Source organism: Festucalex cinctus, chromosome 14 (genome assembly GCF_051991245.1).
Source record: "Festucalex cinctus isolate MCC-2025b chromosome 14, RoL_Fcin_1.0, whole genome shotgun sequence".
NCBI lineage: Eukaryota > Metazoa > Chordata > Actinopteri > Syngnathiformes > Syngnathidae > Festucalex > Festucalex cinctus.
In genome coordinates, this window is record NC_135424.1 from 2,614,354 (window position 1) to 2,640,698 (window position 26,345).

At 38.7% G+C, this 26,345-nt stretch overlaps 2 protein-coding genes across 4 annotated transcripts in view; both read left to right on the forward strand.

The window, feature by feature from the left end:
- Positions 1–8,777, forward strand: part of dachc (dachshund c) — a 43,500-nt gene extending 34,723 nt beyond the window's left edge. The window contains exons 7-11 of one of the 2 annotated variants that reach the window (XM_077495274.1): positions 1,565–1,737; positions 3,059–3,209; positions 4,488–4,619; positions 4,822–4,896; positions 8,415–8,777. In XM_077495274.1, the coding sequence (XP_077351400.1) occupies positions 1,565–1,737; positions 3,059–3,209; positions 4,488–4,619; positions 4,822–4,896; positions 8,415–8,452 (569 nt within the window). In that variant the 3' untranslated portion in view covers positions 8,453–8,777. The remainder of the gene's footprint in view (positions 1–1,564; positions 1,738–3,058; positions 3,210–4,487; positions 4,620–4,821; positions 4,897–8,414) is intronic. The other variant, XM_077495275.1, reaches the window with a different exon arrangement.
- A 4,152-nt stretch (positions 8,778–12,929) lies between these two features.
- ubac2 (UBA domain containing 2) lies at positions 12,930–19,248 on the forward strand. Of its 2 annotated transcripts, none has more exons than XM_077496048.1 (10): positions 12,930–13,137; positions 13,423–13,547; positions 13,709–13,828; positions 14,157–14,263; positions 14,737–14,860; positions 14,962–15,009; positions 15,559–15,667; positions 15,748–15,890; positions 16,898–17,023; positions 17,768–19,248. In XM_077496048.1, the coding sequence occupies exons 1-10, from the start codon at positions 13,107–13,109 to the stop codon at positions 17,873–17,875; spliced, it is 1,041 nt and encodes a 346-aa protein (XP_077352174.1). In that variant the 5' UTR covers positions 12,930–13,106; the 3' UTR covers positions 17,876–19,248. The 2 variants fall into 2 exon arrangements, with proteins under 2 accessions (XP_077352174.1, XP_077352173.1); XM_077496047.1 differs by having other exon boundaries at positions 12,931–13,137; positions 16,895–17,023.
- Positions 19,249–26,345: the final 7,097 nt, after the last annotated feature.

Here is a 26,345-nt window from a genome sequence, read left to right on the forward strand (position 1 = left end):
AGCTGTCAAAATGCGGCACGTCGTCATAAAAATGCTTTACGGGCACAATGAGAAAATGTCTTTGTGATTTATTTCTCTTTTTTTTTTTTTTTTTTTTTTCCCCTCCCGTTGAAGCTGGAGAGAGCGTTGGTTGAATTTAATTACAGGCGAAATATGTATCGGAAAGCGCCGCGTAAATGTGGACTACTCCGGAAGTGAAGGCCAGCGTTGGGGAAAAAAATAAATAAATCGACCGCCATTAAAGACAAATTTCCACTCATGGCGGCAGCAGGGTTCGACATTGACTCGTTCGCCGCCATTGACGGCTAAAGACGTCAGTGACGTTTTTATTGAGAATGAGTGAACATTACGCTGTTGCGTCGGGCCACTTAGCTACACTTTTGACACTGTAAATTTCGAAGTCATGGCTTTTAAGTTGGGTCACTTGTATCTCAAAGCACCACTGTATATCTTTTGTATATATATATCAGTTAGACATAACTGTAAAACTAAATACACAACATTAAGAATTATATCCACTGTATATTTAAATACAAAACTTCATTTTTAAAACATTGCTATCCTGTAGCGCTAACAGGAAGTTAGCAAATGCTAACCGGAAGTTAGCATCGACTTCGGGAGTGTTTTTCCTTCAAATAACGAATATGTCATGATATGATATATGATATGATATGCGATACAAGGCTCACGATAATGATTATATATTATATATATTATTATATGATTATATATGGCCATACCACGATTATTGATATATTGCTCAGGTCAATAATATGTGATAGAACTAATCATAAAATAATAATATAAATAAATAAAAATAAAATAATAAAATAAACATCAATAAATAATAGTAAAAAATGAAATATAAATAAATAAAAATAAAAATAAATGTATAAATAAATATAATGTACATAATATAATATATAAATATTTAATATGTAAAAAATATAAATAAAATAGTCAATTAAAAAAAACATAATTATTATAATAAAAAAAACTAAGCTAAGTCTTCTTCACCTGAAGACTTGCGTCCATTTCCCCGCCACTCTTATGAGGCGCTCCCCCTAGTGGCCCGCCAAGTAGTTGCTCAATAAGTCATGAACGATGGAGCCGTTAGTGGCTGTAGATCAACTACAAATATCGCAATACTTGCGTAGGCGTGTCGATAATCTATCGGGAGACAATGCGTTTCAGTGGGCGTCAATTATATTGGATAGACTGGGCTGTCTTTTGATCATATCAGTGCTCGGTTATTTATATATTTTTTAACTTCCTAATCGTTGATCGTCTCCAAAATGCTGATCGTGGAAAGCCTTAATTTAGCTTAGCCTTAAATTGAAGTTGCACTTTAACTTTGAAACCTGTTAGTGGTGCGAGAAACCGTAACCGTTTTGGACTTGTGTGGAACAAAAGCCAAGTAATCCGCACTCCATCGGGGTTTTTGGCACGCCGCGCAAGGGATCACGTCTTTTTTTTTTTTTTTGTTGATTTGTTCTTTTTCCCGGGAGTGCAAGTGCCTCCATATTAGGGAACTGAGACATGTTGGCCCGAAACGTGTTTGCAGAATCCAACCCGTCGGCGGCTGATCGACAAGCGTACCAGCAGCAGCACCCCCCGCCGAGCTGCGAGAAGGCGGCGTACCCGGCGGCGCACAAGCTCCCAGCAGGCCTCCACCACGCTCCCTTCATCTTCCCGGAAGGCTTGTCCTCCATCGAGACCCTGCTCACCAACATCCAGGTGAGGCTCTGCCGGGGCTTTTTGTTGCCATTATTATCGCCGCCCGCTTTTATAATGGCGGATGAGTAGAAGGGCGACGGCCAGACGCTCTTTCGAGAGGGCCGCGATGGTAAATAAGAGACATTTAGAAAGGAGATGGTTAAAATTGCGATGTGGCGTGCGCTGACCTGCTTCTCACATGTTGTGTGTCTTTGTTGTGGAGGAGGAGTCACCAGCTTGGTTTTCACGCCGCCAAAAAAACAACAACAAAAAAACAAACAACAACTTGGTTTGTTACCTAATCTGACCCCCATAGTGAGACTTATCAGTTACACTTTTGCTTACACTTTAACTCTTTGACTGCCAAAAACGTTTATTCACGATGAATCAAATCACCATGTATGACGCCATAAACGTTAAATGACGTCAACTACTTTTTTTTTTTTTTTTTTTTTTTTTTTTAATCAATGGGCAGTGCAACATCTAAGTGCAGCGCTGCCTGGTCAATAGGTTGTAGAATCGAAAACACTCACTAACTATGGCCACCAGATGGCAGCATTGTATCTCTTCAATCTCTTCAATGACGAAATCTGATGAAATAGAATGTTTTCAAGGATGACATGAACGATAACGTTTTGATAACGTGTGGCAGTAAAATTATTATTTTAATAAATACATTGTTTTTTAATAAATAAAATACTGTATGTTTATAAATTGAAACAAATGGGAATGTCATCAGAAGACTACCAAGCCATCGTTAAAAAAATAAAATAAAATAAATGAATACACAAAATATGTAGTAAAATTTATAGGACCACATACGACAACACGTCATTTATGTCATTTTATTTATATATTGTACCCTGTTGAATATCAATTTTTTTTTATAGTTTTTATAGTTATAGTTATTTTTATAGTTACTTAAATATTTACTGCTATTATGGGTTTCATTAAAACATTTGCTCAGTTATTTACTGATGGCAAAAAAAAAAATCAATTTTATTTTATTTTTTTTAATTTCTTTTGGTTTTGAGAAAACTCAAAAAACAAACAAACAAACATGTATTTTCTTATTTTGCAAGTTCTGGACGGCATCCTTATGATGTAGTTCTTAAGTCGGATTTTAATGCATTATGACACCTTAGATTAAAAAAAAAAAAACAAAAACAGAAACTCCTCGCAGGTATTAAGCTCCGCTAAAGTTCTCATTTCTCAAAACCATTATTTGCAAATTTCTTTTTTTTTTTTTTTTGGTCCGCGAGCGTCCGCTGCCGATTGTTTTGTGGTGTGGCCGTCGCCGCGTAAAAGCTGTTGTTGATGTGCGCCCGTGCGTGTCTCCAAGCAGGGTCTGCTGAGGGTCGCCATCGAGAACGCCCGGGCGCAGGAGAAGCAGGACCACCTGGAGAGGACCGAGCTGAAGATGGAGCTGGTGCGCGAGCGCGAGCTAAGAGAGACGCTGGAGCGGCAGCTGAGCGTGGAGCAGAAAAACAGAGGTGACCAGCATCCCGCAACATTTTGTTTTTTGATTTTTTTTTACAAACTTGTATTATTGCTATTGACTGTTACAGATTTCTTCAAAGCGCTACTTTTGTCCAACTGAACATCTCAACTCATACCAACATAAAAGACAGTAGTTCCTTTGCACTACGATGCCAGAGTGTGGTGGTAAAGCACTACTTTTATCTAAAAGAAGCTCCTCAGCTCATGCCAGTATTTTTTCAACAACATAGCAGCAAAGCACTATTTTTGTCTCAAAAAAAGCTCCTCAACTCTCTTCAACAATAATTCCTTGGCACCAAGATCCCACGACATGGCAGCAAAGCACTACTTTTATCTAAATTAAACTCCTCAACTCGCGTCAACATAGTTCCTTGCCGCCATGAGGCCACAACATGGCGGTAAAGCGCTTTGTTTTTTCTCTGTGAAGCGCCTCATCTTGTGTCAGTATTGCTCCATGGTACCAAGATACTGCAAAATGGCAGTAAAGCACTACTTTTATCTAAATGAAGCTCCTCAACCCGCGTCAACATAGTTCCTTGGCGCCATGAGGCCGCAACATGGCGGCAAAGCGCCTTTGTTTTGTCTCATTGAAGCTCCTCATCTTGTGTCAGTATTGCTCCATGCTACCAAGATACTGCAACATGGCAGCAAAGCACTACTTTTGTTGAAAAAAAAAATGCTATTCAATTTAACAAAATTCCACTTTTTTTTTGTTTTGCTTTGGCCTAAGCACTAAACAACAAATAGTTACAGGATTCGACTTAATATCGCGTAAATATTTTTTAAGCGTTTATTTATTTATTTATTTATTTATTTTTAATGGATTATGTAATGCCACCCCATTGAGCACTGGGAAAACAGTAAAATGCATCAACGCAGACAACGTAGTCACACGGGCGCTGCTGTCGACCACAGCTCACACTCACCCATAGATTCGATTAGGTCATGTGCCACTCTAACAAGTCCCGCCTCTTAAAGCCATATTTGATACTTTTTGTTTTTTTTCCAATAATTTTTTTTTTGCATTCAAATGTGTCTAATGTATTTAAAAGGTGTGTTGGGGTAAGTTTAAACGTGCAAAAAAAAAAATTCCAGAGAGTTTCTGTTGGAAGTTCATCTCCCATCCCAAACAGTGAGCGCGACAACGCTGACCTAACGCACGATGATCTCACCTGAGTGGTCATGACATGATGTCAGCCGACAGACGAGCCAAAACTAATAGATGACATCGTCCTTATCGCTTTTTTCCTCCTTCCCGTTCGTTCTTTCAGTTCTCATCCAGAAGCGACTGAAGAAGGAAAAGAGGAGTAAGAGGAGACTTCAGGAGGCCTTGGAAGAGGAGGTGAAACTCCGAGATCAGGCCGAGCACGGCTTCCTGCAGCACGCCGCCGGCGCGCTCTCGGGTACGTACGCTGAGAAAAAAAAAAAAAAAAAAGAAGCTTTCTTCCTTTTTTTTTTTTTTTTTTTTTTTTTTTTTACATAAATGTCAACAAGCGTTTACTCGCAACAGCTTCGGCTGTTCATTAGCTTTTCTAACTGACTTCCTTTACTCATTAATGAGCAAAAGCGCAGCACATCAATCATCGGCCGCCTCTCTCCCGGCAGAGTCCGTGACCCAGCAAGCGGACGTCATCAAGATGGAGGACGACCGGCTGGTGGACGTTAAGGCAACGGTGCAAGGTGCGAAAACAAAAAGGAGACGTCCGGCCGCGACGCGCAACAGCTCGTTGTCCTTGTTAGTCAACTGACATCGCGTGAAAAAAAATACACCGCCTGAAATGGTATTTTTGATACAGTATTCATAATAATAATAATAATTATATTATTATTATTATTGTTATTATTATTATTATTGTTGTTGTTGTTATTATTATTGTTATTATTGTTATTATTATTGTTGTTATTAGTTATTATTATTAGTATTATTATTATTAACAACAACAACAATAATAATAACAATAATAATACTAATAATAACAACAACAACAATAATAATACTAATAATAACAATAATAATAATAAAAATAATAATGGTAATAATAATAATAATAATAATAATAATAATAATAATAATAATAACAACAACAACAACTCTAATAATAAAAATAATGACAATAATAATAATAATAATAATAATAATAATAATAATAAAAGTAATAATAATAATAATAATAATAATAATGATAATAATAATAATAAGTTTAGACATCAAATGAATGGTAATGACGTTAATCTTTTTTTTTGGTCACACCAAAAAACACCAACAAATGTGAAGAAAAATGGCACCATATAGTATTTCACTGTATATATAAAAAAATACATCAAAAACATTTAATAAATGTAAAGGAATAAACAGTTTTTCCTTTTTTTTTTTTTTTTTGGTAGTTAATGGACACCGTGCTGCTCCTTGTATGTATGCCTTGGCCACAAGGGGGCAGTATAATACAAACATATAATACATGCAGATATGTCACATGTGTGTGGTATTTTTAACTGTTTTTGTCAAAACATCTTGAAAAACATTTGTAGGTCAAGGTACAAGTGCATAATCGAAAGCCAGAGCTAGTAATTGATCATTTTTGCCCACTCGATGCCTCACTGATCAGCCTTCTGGAAGGACTTTTGAGTGATTTTATTATTTTTTTCCTCGCATGGAGTTAAATCAGTTCTGAGAAACACCGCTGAGCACGCCGCGCTTGACTGCGCCTTCTGTTTTAATGCACCGTGACGTTTCATACTGTACATTTATTATTTGTGCCGCGCTATTGTCTCCGCCATCATTGGATGAACGAGCAAAATGCAACGTGTTCGACAGACAGCGGAGAAAGAGAAGAAGAAAAAAAAAAAAAGCCAGAGTTCCTGGCAGTAGAACACCTCGACCCCCCCCCTTTGCCCACTACCCAATGGACCGGACCCCGGGCCGGCCGCAGCAGACAGCGAGCTTGTTCCAAGGCGCTTTTTTTTTTTTTTTTTAATTGAATGCCAGTGAAGCAAGAAGAGAACTGGCCACTAATTAACGGCTGTCTTAATTGTTCTCGTGATGAGTTTGTTTGGACATCATTTGCATAATTAACACCCAGTAATAAATCATTTAAAGGGGAATTGTCTGTCAGACGGCGGGGGCAGGATTGCGCTTCCTTTGTGCCAGGAAGTTTAATCGCGCAGAAAAAGGGGGATCAAAAAAAAAAAGAAAAAAAAAAAGCAGAACCTTTCTTATGAACTTTTTTTTAATTTATTTATTTATTTATTTTTTTTACGAATGCTCTTAGGTCAAAGCAATGTAGAACCACGTGCGAGATATTTCTCATGCTAACGAACTTATTGCACAAACCACATTCTTATTTCGGGCGTTCACTTGTGTCGCAATAATGAGGCACTCTAACCTGGCCTGGTCCAAACACTGTCTATTAAGTGAGACTTCCTATGTCATGCATACACTCATGGCAGACAACAAGGCACTCTAAAGTGGCTATGCAAGCCCGAAGCCTGCGTCCACAGTTTGGCTGGTCAAGTCCAACTTTTCCAAATACATTTCCTCCCGCCCTGCTCTGCCTCCTCGCGTTGTGCACGCACTCGTGGCTGACAATGAGGCGCTCTAAAGCAACCGCGCCAGAGGGCTATCCAAAGAGAACTCACTTTTTTTTTTTTTTAGGCTGTACATTGATACATTGTACATTGTACATTGATAAGTTGGACAGGAAGTCGGCCATTTTGATTTAATGCAAAGCGATCATATGTTTGGAATTTTTCATTTTCGTTCTATTTCACTTTGAGTTTTGTTTGATTAAATTGAGTTAGTTTTAATTAGTTTTCATGTTGGTTCTGTTAGTTTCTATTTGTTTTAGTTATGTAATAAATGCTTAGTTTTAGTTCTGTTTTTGTTTCAGTATTAGATTTTTTTTAAATTTTTTTTATTTTTATTTTTTTTTAGAATGTGTATTACTTGTGCGCAATATTTCAAAAAAATTTTTTTAGAATGTGTATTACTTGTGCGCAATATTTCAAAAAAATTTTTTAGAATGTGTATTACTTGTGCGCAATATTTCAAAAAAAATTTTTAGAATGTGTATTACTTGTGCGCAATATTTCAAAAAAAAATTTTAGAATGTGTATTACTTGTGCGCAATATTTCAAAAAAAATTTTTAGAATGTGTATTACTTGTGCGCAATATTTCAAAAACACCATGAGAGTGATGTCACCTGAAGGTGCTTTTCTATTGGCTGCTGCTCGATGACATCACTTCTGTGTGACTCACTTTCAAACGTCCTTGTTCCGGCTAATGTCAAGATAAATCTACTTAAAAATCACATTTAAAATGATCCCCAAAGGTTCATGCCTTAAATTAATTACCAAAGACGAAAACAAAGGACATTTTTTGCTATAATTATAGTTAGTTTTAGTTTGTTTTGTATACATAAAATGTAGTTTCAGTTAGTTTTTTTTTTTTTTTTTTAAAGCATTTTCATTTTTATTTTATTTTGTTAATAATGACAGTTTGATTTATTTTTTCTTAGTTTTAGTGAACTAAAATAACCTTGGCATAGATACGTTGACAAACTCCAACTATTGTAAACGAGCCCCAAATGGGGAAACGGGTATTCTATAGAAATAAGCTCTGCTGTAAATTGTGCCCCTTTTTTCCCCCGATGCCATAAATATGTCGGTGTAGAACATCATCAAAATTTGATTATTTATTTGGTCATTTTGTAGAGTTTCTGAAATTAAAGAAAAAAAATTCTTTTCCACCAACCAACACCAGTTTCAGCAACCAATAACATCCATCCATTTTCTTGACCGCTTATTCCTCACAAGGGTCGCGGGGGGGGGTGCTGGCGCCTATCTCAGCTGGCTCTGGGCAGTAGGCGGGGGACACCCTGGACTGGTTGCCAGCCAATCGCAACCAATAACAGGATTTATGAAAAAGTCTGAAGGACTCAACTGATAAAGGGAAACAAAACAAAAAAAATCAATTTTTGGCGAATTCCATGACATGCACTTTGATCAAACTCCGACAGGGGAATTTCCCCCCCAAACGAGCCCCCCCCATCCTCGACAGATGGACGACGTCGTTTTGCGAAGCTTTTCTTGCTTACGCGGTCTAATGTGGGCGCGCATCAAATTTGATGATCATTTGGAGGATTCGCCGTAAAAAAACGCGCTGAAATTCATTTTGCTGTTGTGTGTGCGTGTCTTTCAGACGGCCGAGTATTCCTGCAGACGGCCTCCATGTATTGAAGGCGGACACGTTTGTACTTTCCCACTCTTCTCTACCTTTTAATTTATTGCATTTATGACCCTATCCTGGACAATAGTCACAAAAATTCCTTTATTCTGATGACGTGTTTGTTTGTGTTTCTTTCAACCGAGATCCTATTTGATGAGAAGGCGTAATTGGTTTTTTTGTTTTTTTGTTTTTTTTGTCTGGTAACAAGTGATCAATATAACTTGTCAACCAGCTGTGTACATATATAGTCATTGCTTTTTTGTTGTTATAATCCAGAAAAGGCATGTTGTATAGTCAGTACATGTACGGTGTATGTTATGCAGTAGGGCAGTTTGACAAGACAATACAAATACTTTTTAATATTAATCTGTCTTTGCCTGTGTTTTTTTTCTCTGACACTTAACACTTTTTTTATATTCATTTTTTTTCCATGAAAAAATTGAGGAGGAAATTTTTTTTTTTTTTTTTTTTTTTTGAGGTTTTTGACTAAGCATTACTATTGAAAATTGATGAATGGAGGTAAACTTTATGCTCTAATCTGATGAACCAAAATGTATGAACTTTGAACTCTGGCTTCTTTTTTTTTTTTTTTAACATTTATTTATCAACAAATGAAGCTTACAGAAAGATTGAAATATACATCTGAGCCATCTCAAAAACAGAAAAGTGAAAAACCAACAACATAAACACATCATAGAACGATGGGGTCAAAAGAAAAGGTCATCATGTCAAAGGTCTTCAAGTTCCCATTTAAATAAATAAATAAATAAATAAGCTAAGCTGTGACATTTGCAATGCAAGACGGAGGGGCACCGTGACGTCAATTTCAGCAGGGTGGCAGTCCATGACAAAATGGCCGCCCCCATGAGGTGGATAAAAACAAATGGTGGAAGTCAACCTCAAAGGATACATGACTCATTGAACAATTTTCAGCAGTGAAAAGTTAATAATTTGTCCAGAATGAATTTGATAATGTCATTATTTTTCAAGTACTATTAATACCATTAAAAAGTAATTTTTTCTACTTGCTGTCGACTGATGATGACATCACCTGTGCTGAGGAAGTAAGTAACGGCCAATCGTGGCTCACATGTTTTCTGGATTTGGTCAGTAAACTGAGCCACGATTGGCCGTTACCTGCTTCCTCAGCACAGGTGATGTCATCATCAGTCGACAGCAAGTAGAAAAATTACTTTTTAATGGTACTAATAGTACTTGAAAAATAATGACATTATCAAATTAATATTTTTAATTAATATATTAAGATTAATATTACATTTGTGGAATATGCGTTATGAAGCAACATCCAGCCGTTGTAATCCATCTCTTGGGGGCGGCCATTTTGCCACTTGCTGTCAACTGAAGATGACATCAATGTCTGTTCTGCTGAGGGCTGAGCTAACAGCCAATCACAGCTCACCTGTTTTCTGAAGCTGCGCCGTGATTGGTTGTTACGAGACCTGAGCTACTATGACGTCATCTTCAGCCGACAGCAAGTGGCAAAATGGCCGCCCCCTGATATGAAAAAAAAAAAAAAAAAAAACGCCTGGATTTTGATGCTAAACTCATATTCCACTAACACAATATTAACCAGAATGCCAAATTTAGACTAGTGGTGTTTGGACTAGTGCATTTTACAACTAAAATGTTGACGTTATGTTACTTCCCACCACTAGATCTTATATTGTATGGATTTTATGTGAAATTTGACCCACTATACTTTTTTCTTTTTTTGGCCTCCTTAATATACGCAGCATGACTCACAAATGCATTAACAAAATGAGTCATCACCTTTTTTTTTTTTTTTTTTTTTTTTTCTTTTTTTTTAACATTTATTTATCAACAAATGAAGCTTACAGAAAGATTGAAATATACATCTGAGCCATCTCAAAAACAGAAAAGTGAAAAACCAACAACATAAACACATCATAGAACGATGGGGTCAAAAGAAAAGGTCACTATGACGTCATCTTCAGCCGACAGCAAGTGGCAAAATGGCCGCCCCCTGATATGAAAACAAAAAACAAAAAACGGCTGGATTTTGATGCTAAACTCATATTCCACTAACACAATATTAACCAGAATGCCAAATTTAGACTAGTGGTGTTTGGACTAGTGCATTTTACAACTAAAATGTTGACGTTATGTTACTTCCCACCACTAGATCTTATATTGTATGGATTTTATGTGACATTTGACCCACTGTACTTTTTTTTTTTTTTTTTGTCCTCCTTAATATACGCAGCATGACTCACAAATGCATTAACAAAATGAGTCATCACCTTTTTTTTTTTGGATGACCACCTCAGAGTCGGGCGGTGAACGGAAAAGCTTCATCGGGCACACTTCTACAGTTTCACACTTCCTTGTCTTTCACTTACGCGCACACACACACACACAAAGTAACACTGTCCTGCCGAGAGATGTGTAATGGAAAAGATAAATGGAGGATGAAGCTAAGGTGACAGGCCTGAATGTGTGTATTCGTGTGTGTGCGCGCTGGAACTACACAACAGAGCAGCAAACCATCTGCTCATCTCCTCTTAATGAACAAAGCAAACAGCAGGAGTCAAGGCTGCCTCCAAATCTGCTCTCCCTTTTATTGGCGCACTCGCGCACGCGCACGTACGCATCTTTGCGCTCTTTTAATCTGATTACGTTTGATTGAGAACAGGGGCAAAGCAACCTTTTTTTTTTTTTCGACCCGACTCCTACGCCGGTGACAGGGAAGGTCTGAAACACAATTAGCAAGCTGTTCCTCGCGCTCGGCGTCTGACCACCGGCAAGCAAATGGAGGCTAATGGGCAGAAACTAACCAATGGGAAACGAACCGGGGGCGGCGCCGTGTCCCCGCAATACTATTAGACAGCTGTTCGTTGGACTTGGACGTCAAGACGGAGCCACGTTTGATGTGGACTGACGCAAGGCAGCAAGGGCCTACTTGTGACACCGGCGCGTGTGTTCAAGGCGACGTGAAGCAGATGGCTGCTTTTCGGCACACACGCGCAGGTGTAAACAATAAGCGAAGTGCGCATTGAGTTTGCGCATGCGCGAGAAAAAAAAACAAAAAAACCGAGGCTACCAACTACCCTATTAATTTGAATGGCGGAGATTCGAGTGGTGACAATCTTTGCCTAACTGTACGCTTTAAAGCTTGCAAGTCAACTTCCCCGATGTCAGTAAACCACATGCTATGCATGTTAATAAAAAAACAGCAACTTTCCAGCCGATTCAGAGCCGATTCCATCGGATCCAATTCATTTTCAGTGACCGTTTGGAAGTTTCGCCTACCCATAATGCACCTTGAATTCGAGATGCGCACTTCGCTTGAAAAACTGCATTGTTCAGACAGGTTGAGATGTCCTCCCCTGAACATTATCCTAAATTTAACATACATTACATTGGAGCAGAGCACTGTTTGCCCCAGAATCTTAATTTTGCACGGGAAAAAAATTGTAGGCTTTCAACTTCCAAAATACAATTACTCATTTATGTGTTGCCTCGCTATAAAGCGGTTCGCTTTTCGCGATTGGCTGGCAACCAGTCCAGGGTGCCGCTCGCCTACTGCCCAGAGCCAGCTGAGATAGGCTCCAGCACCCCCCCCTGCGACCTTATGTGTAAAGTAATACCAAATGTTGGTCATAATAATATTAATAATTTTTTTTTAAATAAATAATTACAAAATAATTTTCATTTAAAAAATGTAATTATACAATGTATTATTTTTTTTAAATATATTATTTTACATAATTATAGTAATAAAACATGACTGCTAGGAAATGGATGGAGGAATATATTATTTATTTCTTATACATGATGAGTAAAGTACTATCAAATGTTGATGGTCATAATAATACTAATAAAAAATAATCATTTGTATGGAATAATAACAATTTTAATTAAAAAAAATTAATGATATAATGGATTACATTTTTAATACATCTTAAATATTACAGTATTAAAACTATAATGTGGAAATAATTTAGAAATAATAATAACTAATACAAATAACAATAATAATAATAATAATAATAATGTCATAGTGATATGTTTAAAAAAAAAACAAAAAACAGCTACAACAACAACACAGAGAATATTGTTAATTTTTGGCGCTTCCAAAGTGCCTATGATTTAAGGCCTTTTAATTATAGAGCATTTCTATGGTCCAGCCCCCCCCCCCCCCCCCCCAAAAAAAAAAAATAAATAAAAAATAAATCAAAAAAATAAAAATAAATCATACATTTTTTTTTTACTGTTTGTTTCTTTACTTGGCATTTAAATGTCTTAAATTGTTCTGTTTTTTTTTTCTTCCAAATGTTATAGTTTGCCTACAAATGTTTTGTAACTAAATGAAACATTATTGTACGCTTGCGCTATGTAAATAAAGCAGCCTTTCCTTGTTCGATTTCAAATCCAATGCAACACTGCCCTCTAGTGACCAAAACGTAGAAGTTTTGGTAAAGGGTGTTTTGGGCCAGTCGGGCTTCTGTAACGTCTGTGTCGAATTCTTCCTGTTTCCGCCCTACTCAGTCAATACTCACTCCACTCATCCCAGCCAGCGTGGATCCCTGCTTCAACGCCATTTCGTCGCTTTACTCTTAATTTCTTTATTTTAAACCTCGCCGGGTGTCCTCTCGTGTGTTGTCAAAGCTCCTCGACGACGCCATGTTCACCACCACCGGTTCCCGGGGCTTGTGTAAGTCATTCCCGCCTTTGACAGTTTCAAGGCTCCAACAGCTAGCTTAGCTAAGTTGATTAGCATCCACCTGTCATTCATTTTATTCCCAGTCAGCGTAACCACTTGAAGGTATTTTGTTGTTTTTATCGAGCTGGGGTGACACAGCACAGGTGGACCTGTAGAAATAGCTACATTAGTAATGGAAAGGTTTAGTCAAAGCGACAAACTTTGATAAAAAAAAAGAAAAGAAGAAGCCCTTTTCACGGCAAAATATCCACTCAGTCTTGTTTGTGTTTTTCCCAGACAAGGCTCCTCTGTCCAAAGGCCTCCTGCTGGTGCTGAGCGGGTTGACTGTGATGCTCAGCCTGCTGCCGCAGTACCAGCACATGTTTGAGTACAACCTCACGGCTGTCAGCAGCCAGCAACAGGTATCAGGTCAAAAATATGGGCTCTGCTTAAGTATCCACAATCATTTTTACACAAGTAGGAAATTAGGAATACATTTGAAAATATGTCCATATTTATTAAAAAAACAAAACAATATAAACCTGGAAAAATGTGCCTAACATGAATGGATGTGGTGTGGTAGGTGTGGCGGTTGCTGTGCGGCCGGCTGGTGTGTCTGGACGTGAAAGACTCCTTCTGTAGCGGCATGCTCATCTACAACTTCCGAATCTTTGAGAGGAGGTTCGGCTCCAGGAAGTTTGCCGTGAGTACCCGTGATGAGCCAACACGGACGGAATGTTCCGTACACGTTAGATGGCGTAGGCAGATTCCTGCTTTGGGGAATTTGGCTGACTCCCTGTTCAACTTTGGGCATGTCCACCCTATTTCTTGGCAATGGGTGACACAGTTATCAGGGTCTATTTTTTAATTACATTTTATTTTATTTTTTTTTACTGATTTTATTGCTGATACTGTACATCATTGACCATAATATGAAGCCAGATTTACTTACCCAGATGCTCACTAACCGATGAACTAGCCAGCCCAAGTCCAGAAACTGACGCCGTGGTCCTGTGTGTCTTCTTGTCCAGTCCTTCCTGTTGGGCACCTGGTGTGTCTCTGCACTGCTGGACCTGCTGTTGGCTCAGGCTTTCTTCTACCTCTTCCACTACGAGGTGGAGGAGTTGCCCGCTGGGCTGTGAGTAGCGTTACACACATCACACAGGTTTCCACAGGTCATTAAAAAGCATTAAAAGTCATTACGGTACATGGATTTTGCTGAGTTTAAGGCCTTAAATGGCATTAAATATGTCCAGAGGCATTCAAACTTTAAGTACAATGAATGTAAATAAAAAAAATAAAAAATTTAAAAAAAAAAAGAAAAAAGATAAAAATATATGTATTTGTGGTGACTTGTAATTTACGATGAACAAAATGGCCTGGGTTCCACAATTTGCTTTATGTTGCACTCACCAATTGCTCTGAATTTGAAAAGAAAAATGGCGGACCGGGCTGTTGTAAAGTCGAAACGCCTTAGGTCTAGTGCGCCTAAACTCGAGGACTCCCTGTATTTGTACATTTAAAACAAATATAATGTCCGATTAATGTTTGGTTAATCGTGAATTAACTCGCGCCAACTGGACTGTTGACGACTGGTGACTTCCACAACAGGCTGGCCCCAGTCTTCGCCCTCTTTGTGCCTTTTTATTCGTCCGTCCCCAAGGTGCCCGTCACCCAGGTGCTGGGCCTCGTCAACATCACCAACAAGTCTTTGGTCTACATAGTCGGACTGCAGGTATGGTTCTATTCAGCTTTCTCCCGTTTTAGTTTTTATTTTATGCGTTCCGCATCTAATCATGACTCTTGTAACCTCTCTCTCTCCGTGTGTCCATGTAGCTGTTGACATCCAGTCCCTTCATGTGGCTGCTGGCGCTCAGCGGGCTGGTGAGTCGCATGATTGTCCGATGGGCGAGTAGAGGACCCAAGTTAAGGATCCTCGGAAAGCATGTGATTCAGCAATTGAACGCCTTAGAAATTCAAGTGGAAATGTCAGGAAAATCTGCTCCAAAAATCTAAGAGTCCACAATCTTTCCTTTTTTTTTTTTTTTTTTAAATTTAGTCTATGCTGTGAGTGGGAATGTGAATGTTCAATGGCACTTTATTCAGACCGATTCCGGTACTCTGAGTACATCTGGTACTTTTAAAATTTCATTTGACTGAATGGCAACAAATTGTGAATAAAGACATTTCTATCTGGCGCAATACCGTTAAGACTATTATCGGTACTCGCTCATCCCTATTTAGTAGTAGCAATTGCCAGCAAAGCCTTTAAACATGGAAATAAAAATGCTATGACCTTCACGACCTTTTGCTTTTAGTTTTACTTCGACTTGTATAATTCCCTTTTCCATGATCGTTAAGACATTGAATGCTTCAGCATTCCCACAATTAACACAATCCTGTAAATTGATGCATATTGTGTACGCGTGTCAGATTTCAGGTGGTTTGTACTACTCCAACGTCTTGTGGCTCCACAACGTTCTCTTTGCGCCCGCCTGGCTGTGTGCCGTCGCACGCTACCTCCTGGAGCCCCTCTTCTCCAGTGAGTCCGAACCGGAAGCCGTCGCAGTTCGACGCGCGAGCGAAAACATTGCTCACGTTTACGTATGCGCCCTCCCCGAGGTTCTCAACCAAGCAGTGAGGCACCTCTGGGGATGGGCGCCACGCTGGACATCCAGAGGCAACAGCGGATGGACCAACTGGATCAACAACTGCTGCTGGCCCAGTTCAACGAGGCCCGCGCCAACTCCAGGCACCAAGCACAAGTACGAGCACTTATTCTTGTCGTGTTCATTTCGTCAATGAAAACTAAACAACAAAACTTTCGTCAACACACATTTTTCACCAGACTTAAACTAGACCAGACTAAAACCCTCATTAATAAACAATAATAGGGGCAAAATGATTGTCCTGACTGAAACAAGACCAAAAGGTTGACAATTTTTGTTGACTAAAACTAGATGAATGAAATAGTTTCCTTGGACTAAAATAAAGAGTAAAATACTAGATTTATAGATGACGAACAATGGACTAAATTAAAACGGGATGAAGTTGACTAACTATGATAAAAACTAATAAGTGTGATTGAAATTGGATTAAAACTGACACAAAATTTAAAAAATGTCCGATTAACACTACCTTGTTGAAGTTGCGGGAGAGCTGCAACCTGTCGCAGCTGGATAATTTTTTTTGGTTGGATATGAGGTTAGTGTTTCAAAATTCCAGGAATTATCCAAGTTGGAAAATATGGGAATATACCAAGACTGAAGGTTGGCTCGAAACAGGGTAATTAAAAACTAGTTTATATTGTAGCGTAATCCAAACTAAAACAATGGATTAGTTGATTTGTATTTTTTATTTTTTATTTTTTGTGTTGGAGTCAAAATTAAAGTCACAAGCAAGCTTAAAGATAGAAGTGGAGGGGGAAAAAATGTAGCTTTTAAAGGTCCGGTAATTCTTCCAGGAGAGCTATTTACTTTGAGTGGATGTCTGTTTATGACAAAACAAAATGTATGTTTATGTTAACGAAAGCAACCTTAATCCTCAAGAGTTTTTATTTATTTATTTATACTTCAAAACTCACTTTGATGTTTTTGTACTCAGGCCAAAGCAATACAAATGCCACTTTGGCGCCATCTGGTGGTAACAAGGAACGATAAGTTTCATTTCGGGCTAAATTGTGCTTTGTTGGCTGGAGGAGCTTCCTTCATTTATCTAAATTGGAGACAATCATGAATGAAGTGTTTACCTTTTTTTTTCTCTCTCTCAGCAGGCTGGCTTGTTACAGTGGAACAGGTTGTTCCCCTCCCTGAGACGCAGAAGACAGGCCCCGCCGCAGGCACAGACGCGGCCGTCCGCGCCCCCGCCGCCATTGGACAACTCCGTCGCCGAGGAGCAGGTGCAGTCACGTTTTCCTGTCCATCATATCAACTACTCTAGAATGCTAATATTACAAAATAGTTGTTTTTGTTTTGTTTTTTTTTTCTCGTCTGTGACACATTTTCATCAATATATCCCAAAAATCTGACAGGAAATGTAGCAAACGAAACAAGTCTTGCGTGGCCTGACGTAGTCACAAGGTGGCGCTGGATTTATGCCTGAATTTTAATGATCCTGCAGTGTGCTTACATAACGCTACATACCTGCTACATACCATTTGGTAGCCTTCCTGAGTCAACATGTCGTCGTCATTATTGCTCTCTTTGGTGTGCGTGCACGTGAGTTTGTACGCTTTAATTCACCTGAAACCTGTTAAAAATCCCAAACCCTACACCTTAACCGGATACTTCAGAGTCCCGCCAGAGTCGTGAAGTTGTCAGGAGATCAGAGGAAGGATCAAAGGAAAGGAAGATAAAACAAAGCCTACCAGCCACAGAATCTTTCCCCAAACCCCATAAAACATCTAAATTCCAACTGATCAGGGAGACCCCAAGAGACCAGAGGAAAGACTAAAGGAAGGATGGATGGATGAAGCACGGTGAGATCCACAAACACCAACCTCCACTGATTCAGTGGCCAGCGGGAGAAGCAAATTCTGTTTGGAATGTCAGCAGATGCTGGTTTTGGTGGATCTGGCATGCATGAGAACCTCACACCAAAGAAGGGGAGCTTCCCTCATTCCGTCTGTCTGTTCTCCTAACAGGTCGCCAGGTTGGTGGAAATGGGCTTCTCCCGGCTGGATGCCCTCGAGGCCCTCCGAGCGTCCAACAATGACATCAACATGGCCACCAACTTCCTCCTGCAGCACTGAGAAGCCCCGACCGAGCGCGAGAGCGGGGCGAGAAGCAAACCAAAGCGGGCGCAGCAGCCGAAAACAAAAAGGCGGAGATGTGTTTGGAAGGAAGAAAAAAAAAAAAAAAAAAAGCTGATGAAGCAAGACAGATATTGTGTATTGTGCCGTTGCAGGTTAATGTGAAGGCTGCGTACGGCTGATCACGGCTGGAAACGAACAGTTGTGACCAACTGACGAGCAGGTTTGACGCCTAACGTTGGACATTTTGAGGACAAATGTACAAATGCAACAACAAGAAAAATCACCCGAGGGTGTGATCCAACTAGCCTCAAACGTCCATTTTTTTTTTTTTTTTTTTTTTTTTAACCACGGTCCTGACACACAAGCTTGCGCAGTGAATTAGATTTGCCGTGAGTAGCAAAAAAATGTGCAAAATTGCTGCGCTCCATAATTGCGTCATAAGATGACGTCATAAGATGGCAAAGTCGAGCTCTTCAAGTCACTTCAACAAAGTTCCCTGACACCAGAGCAATGCTCCTATTAGACGGGCGCTAATCTTACAGTTTTCATTGAATTATTTTGTTTTGATGGCCAAGAAATGTTTTTCAATCAAATGATCATAACTAAGTTAATGAGAGTTGGGTATATTATCATTTGTCACACAATCACAAACCGAGGACCCCCGTCTGTACTCCAGTTGTAACCAGTGACCCGTCATAACTGCGGTGATCATATGCAAAACATCAGATCATCAATATTATTCACTTCTCATCTCACACTTGTTCAAAAAGTGCTTTAAGGAGGTCTTAACACCAAAACATTTCATTGTGCAGTCTAAAACTATGGAGCACATAACATACATTAGCTTGATTTGAATATGCACTTGTCCATATGTCGTCTATAAAATGATTTTTTTTGTTTGCTTGTTTGTTTGTTTTTGTCTTGGAACAAGTCAGCAAGTGTGACCGAAGGCAGCAAGATCTTTTGCGAGGACGCGCGTTCATTCCGTCTTAACAGGTTAGGCCGCTCAGGTGAGACCATGTGTTGTTGTTGACCTCCGTTTTGAGGTATGTATTTATATTAATGTGTTCCAAACCAAATTTGAAACATCACAAGTCCTAAAAATGTTTATTTATTATGCAGTAAATGCGACAAGAGTCTATAGCAGCATACGACAGTGTGTGTATACTGTAAATGTTCAAGAGGCAGCGGTTACGTGTTGTTAGTCCAGGGTACCAATTGTGTACTTTTGTGCAAAAAAATAATAATAATACTGCTAATATGTGACGGCTGATTTGTTGTCAGAGTAACAAAAAGATGGAGTTGTTGCATGGAATCACAATGTAACAGATCCTACTTTTATTTATGAAATAAATCAACTTGCTAAACGATGTTTGGCTCTGGAAATTTTCACCAAGGAACACAAACATTAGAGAGTCACGTGATAAACACTTTTTTTTTTTTTTTTGAATGATACGCCTCTTGTATTGGATCTCACGATATTTAGGCGTACCTAATGAAGTGTCCAGTATGTGCTTTGACCAGTAGATGGGGCTGTTGAGTCGTCTATTGTCAGGTTACTGTATGCCACGCCCACCTGCTCCAACGGTGACACGTCAAGCAGACGTCTCCATCTGCTTGACTCCTCAAAGGAGGGTTGACTATATCAATAAAATATAGTGGGGAGGGAAAACGTGCGCACTGTAGTCTGCATTACTAGCGTTTTTTTTGCTTTTTGTTTTTAAATTTGACATTAGATGCATACGTTTTTGAGACCGATCTTATTTAAGGGCAGGTCTGGTTGTATTATGGATGGATGGATGTTCTATGTAACAACCAATCCAGTGGCGGTTTAAGAGTTAAGCCCAGCAATGTAAGTCTGAACAGAAGTCTTAATTATAGATTGCCCAACACAGGATGCGAGGTACCTTTGAGAACAACACGCTTCCAATGCCTGTCAAATTAGTCTCACTTTTAATTCTAATTAAAAAGAAAAGACACTTAGCGATAACAATCTGTGTCTTTGTGTTTTTTAATCAAATGGCGATGAAAGCAAACAAATCGACAGAAGGCCAACAACCTCTTCTGTGAAATGAATGAAGCTCATGGTACGATAATTAGCACGATATTGTGGGGAGGTTGGCGATACAAAAAAAGGTAACAATATTTAAAAAAATTAGCTCCTACTAAAAAAAACACACACCATATTGTGCTTTTGTACATTACAATGACAAATACTATAAAAAGAAATAATATATATAAAAATAATTTATATATTGAGGCACTTACTTTTCAATGCAAGTACACATCCTCCACATACTGACTCTGTTCACAAGCATATGTTCCCCCTTTATCTGACAAATAGCGTTGATTTTAAACATAGAAGGCCCAAAACATGTCTTGTGAAAATTAAACCGCATTAACACACTATCCACCAGAGGGTGCTAGAGCTACACAAATGGAAATCAACCTGGCTTTTTTTTTTTTTTTTAACAGATGTTCTGCTTTTACGATATTGCCGTTATCGTTACATCCCTAAGTAGCAACTATAGGCTAACTGGTGGCAAACTCAAATGTTGACTTTTTTTTTTTTTTTTTTTGGTGGATTAATTGCATATTTTACATATTTTCCAAGCAGATCAGGAAGGAAATTTCACTCTTAACAGTACACTATGCAACAAATTGTGATGGTAAATGTTGAAGGCTATCGGTTAGCCTCATAGCGTAGTTGCCGAAGTCATAGCGCTCATGTGCGTGTTGTTGAATCAAATGTGTGGGATTCCCCATGTAGTCAGTCAGGTTTGAACTTTTTGCTGCTGTGGTGTGATGCATGGAAATGGAAATAACAGCATGCAGCTATATTATTAGCTTGGGCGTGTGCTCCGCTTGTAAATAATGTTTCAAGTTGGCACGCTAGTAAAACGTCGGAATTGTTCGACTAGTATGTCAATGTTGTCCTGCTAGAGAAGGCAAAGAACATCGGAAATGCTCAGAGTCTTAATGAACAATTATATGATTTCAGCAATTATTTGATATCCATCTTAAGGTGAATCTACTAGTACGCACTTTGACCTCAAGTGTACTAGTAGATTAACAGAGTCTTCTAACTTTGGCATACCAGTTGGACAACTACCGGTACATGTCACTAGTAAAGAAAGACTGCAGTAGTTGACATCTCGGTGCGACTAGTACTACTTGTGAAGTGCTAGATGTTAACGAGGAGAATGTTCGAATGTTACTAGTGGCTAGTCATTACAGTAGCTTTGTAGCAGTCAGCGCTGGACTGGCCTTTAGTGCAGTTTAATTTTCATAAGGCATGTTTTGGCCCTTTAACAAGTACGTGAGATTGTTGGTTGTTAATATGCATTAACAAAAGCACAATATTGTTTTGTTTTGTTTTTCATTAGTATGAGCTCATTTTTTTACAACCTCCCCACAATATTGTGATAATTATCGTATCGTGATATTTGGATATCTTTACATCCCTACTAGTAACACAAACATGTCTTACTACTGTATGACATTTCTTCACACTATAATAAGACAACTTTGGCATACAAGTCGGACAACTACATTTTACTAGTGAGGCAACAACTTCTATTAGTAAGCATTTTTGCGCTACTAGTAGGGCCTGGAAGGTTAATAGTGCATGACCCATGTCTACTAGTTTGTGGTATTACTATCTATCTTTTCCATACACTCAGCCATCCGACTGTATGTATGTATGTTCGTCTGAGTCTGAGCATCCACAGTGGGCCAGACGACGCCGCCGCCGCCGCCGCCGCCGCTCTATTCCCTGGTTGCCGGCTCTGTTGCCATGGTGAGCGTGTGCCATGGCAACGCCGTATGCAAGAGCCTCCCGTGCGTGCGTGTTGCTTGCGTGATGGTTTTGCATGACTTGCGGCGATTTATGAAACGGATGATTCCCACACTCGTGAGACTCGAATCGCCAAAAAGTATGAGAGGAGACGGAGAACAATGTCACATCTGTTCCGCCGTCGTTACGTAAGACGAGAATGCCGAGCGCCTCCCAACCGTTATGCTAATGTCGGGCGGACGAGTGGCCACACGTTCCCAAGAACGTATAGGAATGTTGCTATCACGTTTTTTTTTGCTTGGCGTGCCTTCACATGCTTGCGGGTTCAGCGTCATCGTGAAGCCTCAGTCGGGTTCACGTGAGGAATTGCGGCTTTTCATGTTATGCTCAACTTGTTTTTCCGTCCTTCGTCAAAGCTGGTTGACGCTCTAATTGTTTTCCTTTAATCTGATAGTAGGCCTGTGCCCGGACCTGCTACGAGAAACCGAAACCGCAGAGCTATTGGGGAAAAAACAGTCATTAGTAAGTTGAATAGCACAACAACGGTTCAGTGACGAGGCCAACGGTCATGATGAAAACGATTAACCGCACAATTAAACCCGGTGATTATGCGCAATTGTCTCGTCATTCTGACTTGGATTTGAAAATATACAACTTGCTTCAGGGTTACAGACAGAAGATTTAGAAACACATCGGTCATATATAAACATGGAAATGTTTTCATTCGGATTTTTGTATTTTTAGTTCAAGCGAACTTAAGATACGCTGCCTACGGAAGTCTATTGCATTTACTTAAAAAAAATAATAATAATAATAATTTTTGGGGGGAGTTTTTTTTTTCTGTTTTGCTGAATATTTTTTGTCATAAAAAATATGAAAAACAGGAAAAAATATGATATTCAGAAACAGGAGTCAAAATTACTCAGAAAAACAAGATTTTTTTTTTTAGAGGTTCAGAGGTAAAATAATAATAATAATAAAAATACTTTGAAAAACAGAAGTTGGTGCTCTGCTTTCCGGAATAATTTATTTTTTTTCTGTTTTTTTTATGTTTTATTTTTTATTTTTTTATGTTTTCCCCCCAGTCCCCCTGTTTTTCTGAGTAATTTTTCCTCCTGTTTTTCTGAAGAATCTTTTCTGTTTTTCTGAATATTTTTTATGACAGAAAAAAATATTCGGTAAAACAGAAAAAAAAATATTCAGAAAAAGAGAACTTGGTGCTCTGTTTTTTGGAATTTTTTTTTTCCCTGTTTTTTTTTTGTAGTATTTTTTGTTGTTGTTGTTGTTGTTGGGGGGGTTATTTTATTTATTTATTTATTTATTATTTTTAGAGTGGACCCCGAGTCCGGAATAAAATTGAATTGAATTAAATTTGAATAATGTTTATCTGAGCAATTTTTCCTCCTCTTTTTCTGAATAATTCTAAAAAAAACAAAAAACAAAAACAAAGCTCCCGAAAAAATTAGTCAGAAAAACAGGAGTTGCCACCACCCCCAACACACACACACACACACAAACCCCACCCCTACCCAAACCCCTCCTTGACCCCGTGTACACCACCCACTGCCCGCCACCCTCTCAAGAATCAGTGACATCTGACCTTTTACTGAAGTTCATTTCCGCTGTAACTTCACTCACGCGCACACACACATAGCGGCAAGTTTTTGTGCGCGGCCGTGTTTATTTTTATGCACACGCTCGCGTGTGTGTATTAATCTGATGAGCACACATGCACCTCAGTTAAAGTGGAAGTGATAAGATTATTATTATTATTTTTTTTCACTTGCACTTACTCTAGTACTACAAATGAAATTGCTAGATGTCAATTAGTTGACATTTACAATGTGAATAGAATACTAGTGGCACACATAGTTAGTCAGATACACTCGTTCCACTATGTAAGTTTACTAGTACATTATCCTCTTTGATAAACATTAACAAGATTGTCTCGCCGTTTTTTTTTTTTAAATTCTTTATTTGTAACTTTTCAGACTTAACAGATGGGTACAATACACTCATGCAAGAATATGCATATCATCATTCATCTCTCTAGAAAAACAAACAAATCCCATCTAAAAATAAAACAACAACAATTACCAAATAAAAAATAAAATAAAAAAATAAAAAATAAAATGCTAAACAATACAACCAAAATAGCATCAAGAACATCAGGGAGTGACCATAAATATTTTCCAGATTATCCTAATTTAGAATTAAAGTGGGATTTTTTATTTTAATGTACCGTAACCATTTTCCCCAACATTTCTCAAACCAACCATGGTTCTGATTCACAATTGATGTTAATCTTTCCATTTTGTAAATGTTTGTTACTATATCCCACCATGTTGACATATCAGGAATATCCGGTGATAACCATTTTTTTGTTATCGTTTTTTTGCTTGCAATCAGTAAAGTTCCTAGTAAATATTTATCTTTTCTACTCCAATCCTGAAATAGACATCCAAAATACACAGTCTTCATTTCAAATGGAAAGAGTCTCGCCGTTTTTGACGTTTTCCCACACAGCCCGTTCGTTCAACACAATTCTTTTACATGAGGTTTTGTTGTACTGTAATTGAACGTATGTCATTGATTTTGCACCTTTTGGGCGTCGTCATACGTCTTTTCCATCTGTTTTTTTTTTTTTCGCTTTAATCTGTCAGTGTGAAGATAACATAGCCCAATGTGCCCAAGTCATGTTTGAAATACAAAAGGCAGACCCCGCCCCTCCTCTTCTCTTTTTCGTCTGTGCTGATTCACAACGGTCAGGGAGCCAGCCGCCAGCAGCTCTGGATGGGTGGGAAAGCGAGTGATGATGTTGCTGGGAGAAAAGCGGTCCCCTCCGCGTGTCGCCCGCGTGTGCGCATGTGTGCCCGCGCGCGCGCGCGCTACGTAACGAGAAGCGAGCGGCCATTTGGTTGTCCGTGGCAACGCTTTGACCAGATTATTTCTGTCCGCAGATCGTTCACATTATGAAATCGTTGAAGAGGAATGGAAGGGTGATTATTGAGCTTCAAACATTTTGAATGTTCTCAGTCTGATTTGAAGTATAGCCTACGAGCAATGTATTCTTTTTTTTGTGTGTCCTGACGCATCAAAAGAACATCTTTGCATCTTAAGTGCCTTCATTTGGTTATAACACGGACTGGATGTCTTTGACTATTTCTCAGTGTTTGTGGCGTCCTCATCTGACTTGGGTGATGCTAACAAGCTTAGCGCTGCTTAAAAAAACAAAAAAATCCTCTGCCAGAGATCTGCTGATGAGACGCAATAGCCAAAAGTATATTTATGTTATGGTGTTAAGAAAATCCCTTTTCAGAAACAAAAAATGGCCGCTCGGTCGTTGTTGTTGTTGTTGTTGTTGTCGTTGTTGACATTAATGGTCCAGTTACAAGCAAATTAATTTGGTCCGCGTGTTAGTGAAGTTATGTCAAGTGGCCACGTGGCTGCTCGCACAGGAAGTTGTCACATGTCACATCCAGGTCAGGGATGTGCAAATGGTGGGCTGTGGGCCGCAGGTGGGATCGAGCGATTATCGGCCAGGCCGGTATTCAGCATTTTCACGAATATCGGCAAGGGGCCTTTTTGAAAAATCTTAACGGCCGATAAAGGATCAATTTCTAACTGTTAACCTAAGGCAATTATTTTTGTAAATTTTCAGTTAGCTTTATGAGAAATGCGGTTGACCCTGGAAAATCCCTGCACCTTGTTTTTGTTTAAAATTAAAAGAGAAAATTTAACATTTTAGATATTTACTTTTTTTTTTTGGAAAACTATATTTACTGTACAAAACCTTAGGGAGTTTTTTTTCCCAGTTTAAAACTATTGTCTATTTTTGTATAATTTTTTTGTGCTTAAAAACAAAACAAAGTTAAGAATTAGTTTGTATTTATTTATTTAATTTTTAATTTTGATGCAAATATTTTCCCTTTTAGTGAAAGTGAATATTGGCTCCGAATATCACCCCCCCCCCCCCCCCCCCCCCAAAAAAAAAATAGAACTCCTCCAAAATATTTTAGAGAAATTCTAAACATGTTTTGTATTGCCTATTCATGCAAATGTTATCTGTGATGACCCTTTCTGCATTTCCATTGGCCTCATTTACATACCGACTTACAAATTTGCCACTTTCTAAATTGGAAAATTTACAAGTTTTTTTTCTCACAAATTTGCCACTTTAGAAAGTGGCAAAATTGTGAGTTTTTTTTTCTCGGCATATTGCCCCACCTTCTAAAAAATAAAATAAAATAAAAATATTTATACGTTGTCCTAATATGCCGTTGTATTTAAGCAAGTCTAGCCGTAATCTCTTTATTTTTATTTATTTATTTTTTTTAATTGTGCACACGCTCAAGCCTGTTGACTCCGAATGCCATCGTGGGTGTTTCTGTTTGCATCAACACTGTCATTATACTTTGTTGAGGGAGTTGTCCCTTCACTGTAAAGTAGCAATTTGGGCAAATTAAAGTCATTATACATATTTACACTTATACGTTGAAGGCGAGGGAGTAGTTTGAAAATTGCCCCTGAATCAGCGCTGGTTTCTCGGTAAAAGCCTCAATACGGCTCTCCTGGTGGAAATCGTTAACGACGCAAAATGTGTCCCTGGAATATTCGGGCCGAGGTAAAAATGGAGCCCCTTCGTCCCCCGCAGCTCTTTATCAGTCAGGG